The sequence below is a fragment of the Bombina bombina genome, chromosome 7 (genome assembly GCF_027579735.1).
Source record: "Bombina bombina isolate aBomBom1 chromosome 7, aBomBom1.pri, whole genome shotgun sequence".
NCBI classification, from domain to species: Eukaryota; Metazoa; Chordata; class Amphibia; order Anura; family Bombinatoridae; genus Bombina; species Bombina bombina.
In genome coordinates, this window is record NC_069505.1 from 605774032 (window position 1) to 605788279 (window position 14248).

At 31.4% G+C, this 14248-nt stretch overlaps 1 protein-coding gene across 1 annotated transcript in view; it reads left to right on the forward strand.

The window, feature by feature from the left end:
* Nucleotides 1–13310, forward strand: part of LOC128636682 (uncharacterized) — a 144405-nt gene extending 131095 nt beyond the window's left edge. Inside the window, exon 8 of the mRNA XM_053689670.1 lies at nucleotides 12403–13310. Within this exon, the coding sequence (XP_053545645.1) occupies nucleotides 12403–12418 (16 nt within the window). The 3' untranslated portion in view covers nucleotides 12419–13310. The remainder of the gene's footprint in view (nucleotides 1–12402) is intronic.
* The last annotated feature ends 938 nt before the right edge of the window (nucleotides 13311–14248 follow it).

Consider the following 14248-nt stretch of genomic DNA (forward strand, 5'->3'; position numbering starts at 1 on the left):
GGTAGGAAGTGTGCCATCTTTGAAAGGACATCCACAACAACAAAAATGGTGGTGTAGGTAGAGGAAAGTGGCAGATCGACTATAAAATCCATTGAGATTATGCTCCAAGGATTTTGAGGCATAGCTAGTGGTTGAAGTAGCCCAACAGGATGTTGTCTAGAGTGTTTGGAGGTTGCACAAATGGTACAGGCTTTCACATAGTGTTTGACAGAAAGTAACATCTTTGGCCACCAGAAGGATCGGTTAAGGAGTTCAAAAGTCTTTTTTATGCCCATATGCCCTACTAATGGAGAGTCATGGATATTTTTAAAATCAAAGGTCTTGAGGCAGGTGATATATACAATCTTTTGTTATTGTAGAATAATCCTTGAGTATCAGTTTGTAAATGCTTGAGTGGTTTTTCAATATCTGCCATTTGAGCGGTCTTAATCTCAGGTATGAGGTTTGAGAAGACCCCAACGAAACAATCTTTAGGAATAACAGTGGAAGGGATGGATTTCAATGAAGGCCTAGTGTCCTTTCTAGAAAGGGCATCTGCCTTTCCATTATTAGAACCTGGATGGTAAGTTATGACAAATGGAAACCTTGAGAAGTACAAACTCCAACGGAGTTGTCTTAAAGAGAGTCCTGTTTGACTGTAGATATTGCAGGTTTTTGTGGTCAGTGTAGATAATGATAGGATGAGAAGCACCCTCAAAAATATGACACCAGTGGTCAAAGGAACACTTGATGGCCAAAAGTTCTTTCTCGCTGACTGGATAGTTTAGCTCGGCTGAAGTCATGAGTCTGGAGAGGAAAGCAACAGGATGTAAGGGTTCCCTGAAGGATTTTTTCTGGGACAGAATTGCTCCGATGGCATACTCAGAGGCATCCACTTCGAATACGAACTGATGATTTGTGCCAGGGAATTGCAGAATAGGTGCAGTTTTTAATTTGTTTTTTAGTAGGTCAAAACAAGACTGGTTCAATGGAGTCCAGGAGAATTGGTTGTGTATCTTGGTAAGATCAGATAGAGGTTTAGTAACTGAGGCAAAATTGGGAATGAATCTCCTGTAAAAGTTGGTGAAACCAAGAAAGCGTTGTATGTCTTTCTTGTTTTGTGGTTGTGGCCAATCTCGGATAGCAACAACTTTGCTATTCTCCATATTGATTCCATCAAGGGTAATGTGATACCCTAAGAATTATATATTTTGTGAGTGAAAGATACATTTTTCTAACTTTACATACAATCTATTCTCTCTTAAACTTGAAAGTACTGTCTTAACATGTGGATTGGATGAGACTCTTAAGCGCTTGTGCTTAATTACCCAATAAGGAAAGATAATCTTACTATGTAGTTGGATTCAATGAGATCTATTTATTTTTAGAATTATAAATACATACAATAAAAATTTTAACAATAGAAATTGATTCTTAAAACAAATCTAACTGGTTGGCCAACCATACAGTGTGAATAAAATGATATAATATGTTTTCCAATCCCTGTTACTTAGTGTATTATACAAACATATCTGTATATTTGAATTTTTGAATTTTGGTTTAATTGCAGAAATTTTTTATGGATTTGATATAGTGGACTTGTGAAGAAGTATGGTATCCACAAAGAATATTCGCAATATTAATTCTTAATTACCATATTTACCATATTCGTTTGTTTAAAGCTGAACATACATAATTAAAATAGCGTCAATGGTATCAACATTAGTAACAAATAATAAAAGTGAAACAAAAATAAAGTGATACAGTAAAAATCGTATAATAAGTTATGAAAGATAAAGTCTTTCTGCCGTGATCGTTAGAGTAATTGTTAATTGCTTTTTGTTAAACGCGCTGTTGTTAAGTCCTCCTTGGGGATAGTATGTGTGGGCGTGCTGCAACACGTTTTTGTCTAATTGCTATCTATGTTGAGATTATAAGTCATTGTTAAGTAGTTTTGGTTATCTGCCCTTCACATTAACTTCTTTAGTTGGTGTAGGTATAATAAATCTTACCCGTTGTTTCTTTTGGGATACTTTGTTTCTGGTCTAGTTTCTTTTTGTACCCAATTCAATCTTTACTGTGATAAATGTGGATCGGAAGCCGGGATAGCCGCTGCCGGTGTTGTAGTGGTTTCAGTATGTCGCGTTGGTTTGTCTCCGCGATTACACACACTTGAAGGAGTAGATGCTGGGGTAATGGGGTAGTGTGCTTTAACCGTTAATCCTTTCGTCAGATGGCTGGTCTTTTTGAATTGGGTACAAAAAGAAACTAGACCAGAAACAAAGTATCCCAAAAGAAACAACGGGTAAGATTTATTATACCTACACCAACTAAGGAAGTTAATGTGAAGGGCAGATAACCAAAACTACTTAACAGTGACTTATAATCGCAACATAGATAGCAATTAGACAAAAATGTGTTGCAGCACGCCCACACATACTATCCCCACGGAGGACTTAACAACAGCGCTTTTAACAAAAAGCAATTAACAATTACTCTAACGATCACGGCAGAAAGACTTTATCTTTCATAACTTATTATACGATTTTTACTGTATCACTTTATTTTTGTTTCACTTTTATTATTTGTTACTAATGTTGATACCATTGACGCTATTTTAATTATGTATGTTCAGCTTTAAACAAACGAATATGGTAATAAAGAATTAATATTGCGAATATTCTTTGTGGATACCATACTTCTTCACAAGTCCACTATATCAAATCCATAAAAAATTTCTGCAATTAAACCAAAATTCAAAAATTCAAATATACAGATATGTTTGTATAATACACTAAGTAACAGGGATTGGAAAACATATTATATCATTTTATTCACACTGTATGGTTGGCCAACCAGTTAGATTTGTTTTAAGAATCAATTTCTATTGTTTAAAATTTTATTGTATGTATTTATAATTCTAAAAATAAATAGATCTCATTGAATCCAACTACATAGTAAGACTACCTTTCCTTATTGGGTAATTAAGCACAAGCGCTTAAGAGTCTCATCCAATCCAGATTTTACCCCCACTTTGAAGTTTGTGAGATTACTTCTTCGAGACTCCCTAGCTTTTACCCCCACAGCGCATAGTTTATTAACCCAACACACCACTACACTGTCTTAACATGTACCTGGTGTTCCTGTAAGTTTTGGGAGTAGATGAGTATGTCATCTAAGTATACAACTAGGTATACATCAAGGATGTCGCATAAAATGTCATTGATTAAACATTGAAATGTTGCTGGGGCATTGCATAAGCCAAATAGCATTACTGTATATTCAAAAAGACCATACCTGGTCCTAAATGCAGTAAGCCACTCATCTCCAGCTCTCATTCTGATGAGGTTATAGGCACCTATAAGGTCCAACTTAGTGAAGACCAAGGCACCACGCAACCTTTCTATGAGCTCTGGGATCAGAGGTAAGGGGTATCTATTTTTTTTGGTGCATTTGTTTAACTCCCTATAATCTATTATGGGTCGTAACGACCCATCCTTATTTTTTACGAAAAATATACCGGATCCAGCTGGAGATGTGCTGGGTCTAATAAATCCTTTTTTTAAGTTATCATCAATATATGATTTCAAATGCTCTAACTCGGGTTTGGAAAGTGGGTATATGTGGCCAAAAGGTATGGAAACACCTGGTAATAGATCGATAGGACAATCGTAAGCCCTATGAGGGGGTAGAGATTCTGCTTCTTTTTTATTGAAAACGTCAATGTAGTCATGATACTGTATAGGAACATCAATGTCTGTGATATGAAAGAGAGAGGATGTCAGAAAACCACAGTTAAGACAGTGAGGTGATGTAAAGGAAATCTTTAAGGTATCCCAATCTATAGTGGGTTTATGTAACCGAAGCCACTTAATTCCCAAGACAATGTTATACATTGGGGAGGGAATTACCTCAAAGGTAATATACTCTTTATGTCCTGTGTCAGTCGTGAGAAGAAGTGTAGTAGTTTGGTGTGATGCTGGACCAGATGAGAGGAGAGTACCATCAATAACTTTTACTGAGACTTGTTTATGCTTAGTGAAAGTGGGGATTTTATTGATTTATACAAATTCTGTGTCAATGAAATTCCCACAATCCCACTGTAAGGAGAGAGGAAGTAGAATGTAAGGAATGGTACTAGATTGGTTTGCCAGACATGTTTTTTGACTAGGATGCTTACCGGCTTTATGTTTGGTAAGATTAGGGCATTCTTCAACTTCGTGTCTGGGAGATGCACAATACATGCAGAGATTCATGGACCGTCTCCTAGACTTCTCTTGAGGAGATACAGGTCCTTTTATGAAACCTATTTCCATGGGTTGTGCATATTCTTTAGGTGCAGAGGAGGTTGGTGTTGGAGGGAACTTTCTAGGGAGCGACTTTTCTGTGCGTCTCTCACGTAATCGCCTGTCAATGTTAGTGGACAGGGTATAGAGTTCCTCCAGAGAGTCAGGCAATCCAATTCGTGATAATTCATCTTTTATGTCTTCAGAGAGACCAAGGTGGAACTGTTTTTTTAAAGAAACTTCGTTCCATTGGGAATCTTTTGCGGATATTTTAAATTGTGTAATATAATCTTCTACAGGACCTTTTAGTTGTTTGAGTGATCTAAGCATGTTTTCTGTGGTAATCTGTTTAAAAGGATCATCATACAAAGCTGACATTTCTGCAAAAAATGAACTTAGAGATCCCAGGATAGGATGTTGGGCTTCATAAAAGGTGTCTGCCCAGGCCCTGGGCTCAACGCAAAGGTATGAGATCACAGTGAGAACTCTTATCCTTTCTGTAGGATAAGTCTTGGGTTTCAGATCAAACATTAAGAGACGCGTTTTTAAACTCTCTGAATTGAGGGCGATTGCCAGAAAATTTCTCAGGGGAGGATACCTGGGGTTCTGGGTGATATTCCACAGAAATAGGTTTAGCAGCAAGTATTTCTCTTAGGCAAGATTTGACAGCTTGGTTCTCTACCTGTAATTCGTGGAAAGAATTAGCAAGAATGTCCATCCTGTCTGATAGACTTTGGATCTGTTTAGGGATTAGAGCAGGATCCATTTTCTCTGTTCTGAGTAACAAAACCTATGGCGTTAAATGACCCCCAAAAGCTCCTTTATGTGGCTGGTTTATTATGTAACATATAAAACAATTTAGACTAGAACTACAGCTTCCAAGAGGAAGATGACCTTATTGTAATAAGATAAATATTATATTGTGACAAGGAGGTGACCTGTAGCATGGGAATAGGTTATCTCCATGTCTTAATTTATGCCGTGAGTATCTTAACTGCGATTTTAGTACACAGAAAGAAAGATCAAGAACGGCAGTGTTGTTACCTGTTTTGCTGCACAGGTGAGTCCGGAGGATGCAGAGCTGGACAGAGTAAGAGTAGTAGTCAGAATACTGCAAAAGGAGCACGATGGAACAAACTTAAGTTGTGTCTGGAATCTCACAGAGTATGCAGTCCGGCCGTAGCTGATGACGTCACAGCTCAGCGAGTCTCACTGAACAGCTAAACTGAGAGAAGGTAACGCTGCAACAGAAATACAAGGCAGAGTAACAACACTGGAAAAGATTTAGGTTACCTTTGAAAAGCACAAAGGTATAATTTTACATAGTAGGATAGGCTAGTAACAGGTTAGGTAGGAGACCATAACAATCTCAATAAACCAGCAAAGACTGGTAGGTAGGTGGCGTCTTATATAGAGGGTTACAGCAGGATGCAGATGATGTTAAAGGAACAGTACAGGTTGTGACAGAAACACATGTTTTAACATTTCCCCAAAATCCACTGAAGGGGGGTCAAAAGTGGGGGCTGATTCATAAGGATAACTATATCTCAAAAAACAAAGATGCTACAGATGTTAAAATTGGTATTTACATTCTCCTTTAAAAAGGAAGAAACATGTGTTTTACCATTTTCCAAACATCTACTTAAGGGGGGTCAAAAGGGGGGGGGGGTATTTATAAGGATACCTACATCTAAAAAAACAAAGAAATTACAGATGTGAAAATTGGTATTTAGATTCTCCTTTAAAAATAAAGAAATATGTGTTTTACAATTTACCGAAAATCCACTTAAGGGGGGTCAAAAGGGGGGGCCTGATTTATGAGGATACCTATATCTCAAAAAAGTAAACACACTCTGCTATCCCGCTACTCCAGAAAGAGGACTTGAAAAATTAGTTTAAAAAGTTCAAAATTTATTCATCAAAAAGTTAAAATTTTCAACATAGAAAAACAACAGTCACAGGCCTGCAACAAGATGTTCAGGACTAAAATATATCTAAAAAAACAAAGATGTTATAGACATGAAAATTGGTATATAGATTACAAGTAACACAGAGAATTAACGAAAACTTAAGAAGTTAATGTTGGCAAGTGTGCAACTCGAACGGGCACACACGTGAGGGCACACATCATTGCGGGTGTGTGTGGTTTTTCACTATTTTTTACAAATCAAAAAATCCACGTGAGTGAAGCCATGGGCAACAGCCAGTAGATACATAAATTAATGTATAGTGTGGTTACACTAGGTCTATTGAACCCCCCCACACACATTACATAGTTTTTGTGGGTTTCTCCAGAACAGCTCCTTACATAACTGTAATATATGTTACGTGTAGTTAAAAATACATTCATTATATATTTTGCCCCCTTGTCATGTAATTTAAATTTAAAAATGTATGACTTTTCAAATCCCATAAATTTTTTGAATTTTAAACAAGCATTGGTGTCTGTCCTTAACATGCCTGAGCACATGGAATAAGATATTATAAAAGGAAACGGGTTACAATACGGCAACACCCAATATTTTGTGGAGACTAAAACCGTATGCTTATTTCAACATTTAAACCGTTAATTTTTAAACATTTTGTGTTTAACACATTATTATATCATTTATTTAAAGCTTAATACATTATGTAATTTATTTATAGCTTAATACATTATTATATCATTTATTTAGTGCTTAATACATTATTATGTCATTTATTTAGTGCTTAATACATTATTATATCATTTATTTAGTGCTTAATACATGATTATGTCATTTATTTAGTGCTTAATACATTATTATATATTTTATTTAGCGCTTAATACATTATTATGCAATTTATTTATAGCTTAATACATTATTTTATCATTTATTTAGTGATTAATACATTATTATGTCATTTATTTATAGCTTAATACATTATTATATCATTTATATAGTGCTTAATAAATTATTATACCATTTATTTATAGCTTAATACATTATGTAATGTATTTAGCACTTAACACATTATTATGTAATTTATTAATAGCTTAATACATTATTATATCATTTATTTAGTGCTTAATAATTTTTTTATGTAATTTATTTAGCGCTTAATACATTATTATGTAATTTATTTCATGCTTAATACACTAATTATATTATTTATTTAGTGTTTAATACATTTTTACGTAATTTATTTAGCGCTTAAAGGGACATGAAACTCAAAAATTTAATTTCATGATTTAGGTAGAACATACCAATTTAAACAACTTTCCAGTTTACTTCTATTATCAAATTTGCTTAATTCTCTTGGTATCATTTATTGAAGGAGCAGCAATGCACTACAAGTTTCTAACTGAACACATGGGGGAGCCTATGGCAATCAGTATATATATGCAGCCACCAATCAGCAGCTAGAACCTAGGTTCTGTGCTGCTCCTGAGGTTTCCTAGATAAACCTTTCAGCAAAGTATAACAAGAGAAGGAAGCAAATTAAATAATAGAAGTAAAATGGAAAGTTGTTTAAAATAGTATGCTGTATCTGGATCATGAATGTCTAATTATGACTTTACTGTCCCTTTAATACATTATTATATTATTTATTTAGTGCTTAATACATTATTTTATAATTTATGTAACACTTAATATTATTATGCAATGCATTTATAGTTTAATACAGTATTATATCATTTATTTATAGATTAATTCATTATTATATAATTTATTTAGCTCTTAATACATTATTATATAATCTATAGCTTAATACATTATTATCTCATTTATAGCTTAATACATTATTATATCATTTATTTATAGATTAATACATTATTATATCATTTATTTAGCACTTAATGCATTATTATATAATCTGTAGCTTAATACATTATTATCTCATTTATAGCTTAATACATTATTATATCATTTATTTATAGATTAATACATTATTATATCATTTATTTAGCACTTAATGCATTATTATATAATCTGTAGCTTAATACATTATTATCTCATTTATAGCTTAATACATTATTATATCATTTATTTATAGATTAATACATTATTATATAATTTATTTATAGATTAATACATTATTATATATTCTATAGCTTAATACATTATTATCTCATTTATAGCTTAATACATTATTATATCATTTATTAATAGATTAATACATTATTATATCATTTATTTAGCATGTAATACATTATTATATAATCTATAGCTTAATACATTATTATCTCATTTATAGCTTAATACATTATTATATCATTTATTTATAGATTAATACATTATTATATCATTTAATTATAGATTAATACTTTATTATATAATCTATAGCTTAATACATTATTATCTCATTTATAGCTTAATACATTATTATATTATTTATTTATAGATTAATACATTATTATATCATTTATTTATAGATTAATACATTATTATATAATCTATAGCTTAATACATTATTATCTCATTTATAGCTTAATACATTATTATATCATTTATTTATAGATTAATACATTATTATATAATTTATTTAGCACTTAACGCATTATTATATAATCTATAGCTTAATACATTTTTATCTCATTTATAGCTTAATACATTATTATCTCATATTTTTATAGATTAATACATTATTATATATTTTATATAACACTTTATACATTATTATATAATTTATAGCTTAATACATTATTATCTCATTTATAGCTTAATACATTATTATCTCATTTATTTAGCGCTTAATACATTATTATATCATTTATATAACACTTTATACAATATAATATAATTTATTTATCACTTAATACATTATTATATCATTTATTTATAGCTTAAAGGGATAGTCTGGTGAAAATTAAACTTTCATGATTCAGATAAAAGCAGCAATTTTAAGCAACTTTCTAATTTACTACTATTATGAATTTTTCTTAGTTCTCTTGGTATCTTTATTTTCATGTAAGCTTAGGAGCCGGCCCAATTTTGATTCAGCATTTCAGTAGCGCTTGCTGATTGGTGGCTACATTTAGACACCAATCAGAAAGCGTTACCAAGGTACTGAATAAAAAATGGGCCGGCTCCTATGCTTACATTCCTGCTTTTTCAAATAGAGATACCAAACAAAGAAAAAATTATAATAGGAGTAAATTAGAAAGCTGCTTAAAATTGCTGCTCTATTTAAATGATAATTAATTTTGACTAGACTATTCCTTTAATACATCATCATGTCATTTATTTAGAGCTTAATATATTATTATGTCATATATTTAATGCTATTTAGTGCTTCCTACACTCTCTGCCACCTTTGAGGTGATGAAGAGAAATGATCTCAAACTCACTCACTCTGGGAGATCGATAGGCCCTTCTCTCACACCATTTGTCAGGCGAGAGAAGGGGTGAGCTTTACACGCTCACTTGCATGTAATAATTCATACCGGCAGCAGACAAACAGGATCCGCTGCCCATATGCCCCGAATGTGAACGGACAACTTCTCAAGTTGAGACGCTGAGAAGCTTGTTTGCTCGCCTTTTATTACATGGAACCCCAAGAGTGTAAGAGTTAACAGGATATACATCAATGAGTCTGTGATTGGCTTATAATTAAGGGAAACTAAAGGAATATTTGAAATTTGTTAGTAAACATTTACTGCTTTTGTAATATTGAATTGTTTTTTATATGCATTTGGTATTGATGATGTTATTAATTATAATATTTTGCTGTATTTAATTGTTAAGTAACAAAGATCTAGGTCAAATCATTATCTAGGAGGCATAGTCATTTTAACCATATGAGTACGTTGAAGAAGCATTACGTTTTGTATACACATGGTTAACATAACAAGTAAGTAGATTTTAGATAATTTGTTGGACATGCATAACCAAATTATGAAAATGTTTAACAATATGACTAACCTTCCCTAACTGTCCCTAAATTCTTCATCACTAATACTCATCATAAAATGAATTGAACGTGCACAAATATGCAAGTCATGCACACAACCAATATGTAGCATTCAAATCAATAAATAAGGTTAAAAAATGGTACAAATAGTTGACATAAAAATAGAGAGATAGATAGACAGAGAGAGAGCAAAAGAGACATATATATAGATAGATAGAGAGATAGAGATATAGATATATAGATAGAGAGATATGATAGAGATATAAATAGAGAGATAGAGAGAGGTATATATAGAGATAGAGTAAGAGATAAATAGATAGAGAGAGTAAGAGAGATAGGTAGAAAGATATATATATATTGAGAGAGAGAGAGAGAGAGAGAGCGCAAGAGAGAGCAAGAGAGATAGATAGATAAACAGATAGATCATACTGTAAATAGATAGATAGTAGATAAATGGTAGATAGGTACATAGATGAAGATAGATTAAGAAATATAAAGATAGAGACAAATAGATACATATATATATAGTAAATAGGTTGATAGTTATTTTATTTACTAGTTATTTAATATTTTACCTGAATTTATTTCCAGATCTGGCATTAAGTGAACCAACGTTTAATTCTGTAACAAAAAGAACGGAGAAGACAGAAACTAAGTGACCTGAGATGTTAAAGAATCAGCAGAAAGGACACACAAAAATTAGTGCTTGTTGTGTGTCCAGACTTTTTATAATGCAGCACTTAATTACTGATATATACTGTGCATATATAAACATTTATTGTGTGTGCAGATCTTTTATAATGCAGGACTTAATTACTGATATATACTGTGCATATATAAACATTTATTGTGTGTGCAGACCTTTTATAATGCAGCACTTAATTACTGATATATACTGTGCATATATAAACATTTATTGTGTGTGCAGACCTTTTATAATGCAGCACTTAATTACTGATATATACTGTGCATATAAAAACATTTATTGTGTGTGCAGACCTTTTATAATGCTACACTTAATTACTGATATATACTGTGCATATATAAACATTTATTGTGTGCAGACCTTTTATAATGCAGCACTTAATTACTGATATATACTGTGCATATATAAACATTTATTGTGTGTGCAGACCTTTTACAATGCTACACTTAATTACTGTTATATACTGTCCATATATAAACATTTATTGTGTGCAGACCTTTTTTAATGCTACACTTAATTACTGATATATACTGTGCATATATAAACATTTATTTTGTGCGCAGACCTTCTGTAATGCAGCACTTAATTACTGATATATACTGTGCATATATAAACATTTATTGTGTGTGCATACCATTTATAATGCTACACTTAATTACTGATATATACTGTGCATATATAAACATTTATTGTGTGTGCAGACCTTTTATAATGCTACACTTAATTACTAATACTGTATATACTGTGCATATACTGTATACACATTTATTGTGTGCAGACCTTTTATAATGCTACACTTACTTACTGATATATACTGTGCATATATAAACATTTATTGTGTGTTCAGACTAGGGATGGGCGAATGTTATGCAACATTAAAAAAATTTGAAGGATTTTTAACACAAGTAAGTAGATTTTAGATAATTTGTTGGACATGCATAACCAAATTATGAAAATGTTTAACAATATGACTAACCTTCCCTAACTGTCCCTAAATTATTCATCACTAATACTCATCATAAAATGAATTGAACGTGCACAAATATGCAAGTCATGCACACAACCAATATGTAGCATTCAAATCAATAAATACGTTTAAAAAATGGTACAAATAGTTCATAAAAAAATAGAGAGATAGACAGAGAGAGAGCAAAAGAGACATATATAAAGAGATAGATGGAGAGATAGAGATATAGATAGATAGATAGATAGATAGATAGATAGATAGATAGATAGATAGATAGATAGATAGATATATGATAGAGATATAAATAGAGAGAGGTATATATAGAGTTAGAGATAAATAGATAGAGAGAGTAAGAGAGATAGGTAGAAAGATAGATAGAGAGAGAGAGAGCAAGAGAGATAGATAGATATACAGATAGATCATACTGTAAATAGATAGATAGTAGATAGATGGTAGATAGGTAAATAGATTAAGATAGATTAAGAAATATAAAGATAGATAAAAATAGATACATATACTGTATATAGTAGATAGGTTGATAGTTATTTTATTTAATAGTTATTTAATATTTTACCTGAATTTATTTCCAGATCTGGCAATAAGTGAACCAACGAAAAGTGAAAAGAACTGAGAAGACAGAAACTAAGAGACCTGAGATGTTAAAGAATCAGCAGAAAGGACCTTTTATAATGCTACACTTAATTACTGATCTATACTGTGCATATATAAACATTTATTGTGTGCAGACCTTTTATAATGCTACACTTAATTACTGATATATACTGTGCATATATAAACATTTATTGTGTGCAGACCTTTTATAATGCAGCACTTAATTACTGATATATACTGTGCATATATAAACATTTATTGTGTGTAGACCTTTTATAATGCAGCACTTAATTACTGATATATACTGTGCATATATAAACATTTATTGTGTGTGCAGACCTTTTATAATGCAGCACTTAATTACTGATCTATACTGTGCATATATAAACATTTATTGTGTGCAGACCTTTTATAATGCTACACTTAATTACTGATCTATACTGTGCATATATAAACATTTATTGTGTGCAGACCTTTTATAATGCAGCACTTAATTACTGATATATACTGTGCATATATAAACATTTATTGTGTGCAGACCTTTTATAATGCAGCACTTAATTACTGATATATACTGTGCATATATAAACATTTATTGTGTGCAGACCTTTTATAATGCAGCACTTAATTACTGATATATACTGTGCATATATAAACATTTATTGTGTGTGCAGACCTTTTATAATGCAGCACTTAATTACTGATCTATACTGTGCATATATAAACATTTATTGTATGCAGACCTTTTATAATGCTACACTTAATTACTGATCTATACTGTGCATATATAAACATTTATTGTGTGCAGACCTTTTATAATGCAGCACTTAATTACTGATATATACTGTGCATATATAAACATTTATTGTGTGCAGACCTTTTATAATGCAGCACTTAATTACTGATATATACTGTGCATATATAAACATTTATTGTGTGCAGACCTTTTATAATGCAGCACTTAATTACTGATATATACTGTGCATATATAAACATTTATTGTGTGTGCAGACCTTTTATAATGCAGCACTTAATTACTGATATATATTGTGCATATATAAACATTTATTGTGTGCAGACCTTTTATAATGCTACACTTAATTACTGATATATACTGTGCATATATAAACATTTATTGTGTGCAGACCTTTTATAATGCTACACTTAATTACTGATATATACTGTGCATATATAAACATTTATTGTGTGTGCAGACCTTTTATAATGCTACACTTAATTACTGATATATACTGTGCATATATAAACATTTATTGTGTGCAGACCTTTTATAATGCTACACTTAATTACTGATATATACTGTGCATATATAAACATTTATTGTGTGTGCAGACCTTTTATAATGCAGCACTTAATTACTGATATATATTGTGCATATATAAACATTTATTGTGTGCAGACCTTTTATAATGCTACACTTAATTACTGATATATACTGTGCATATATAAACATTTATTGTGTGTGCAGACCTTTTATAATGCTACACTTAATTACTGATATATACTGTGCATATATAAACATTTATTGTGTGTGCAGACCTTTTATAATGCTACACTTAATTACTGATATATACTGTGCATATGTAAACATTTATTTTGTGCGCAGACCTTTTATAATGCTACACTTAATTACTAATATTGTATATACTGTGCATATATAAACATTTATTGTGTGCAGACCTTTTATAATGCTACACTTACTGATATATACTGTGCATATATAAACATTTATTGTGTGTGCAGACTAGGGATGGGCGAATGTTATGCAACATTTAAAAATTGAAAGGATTTTTAACACATCCGTTC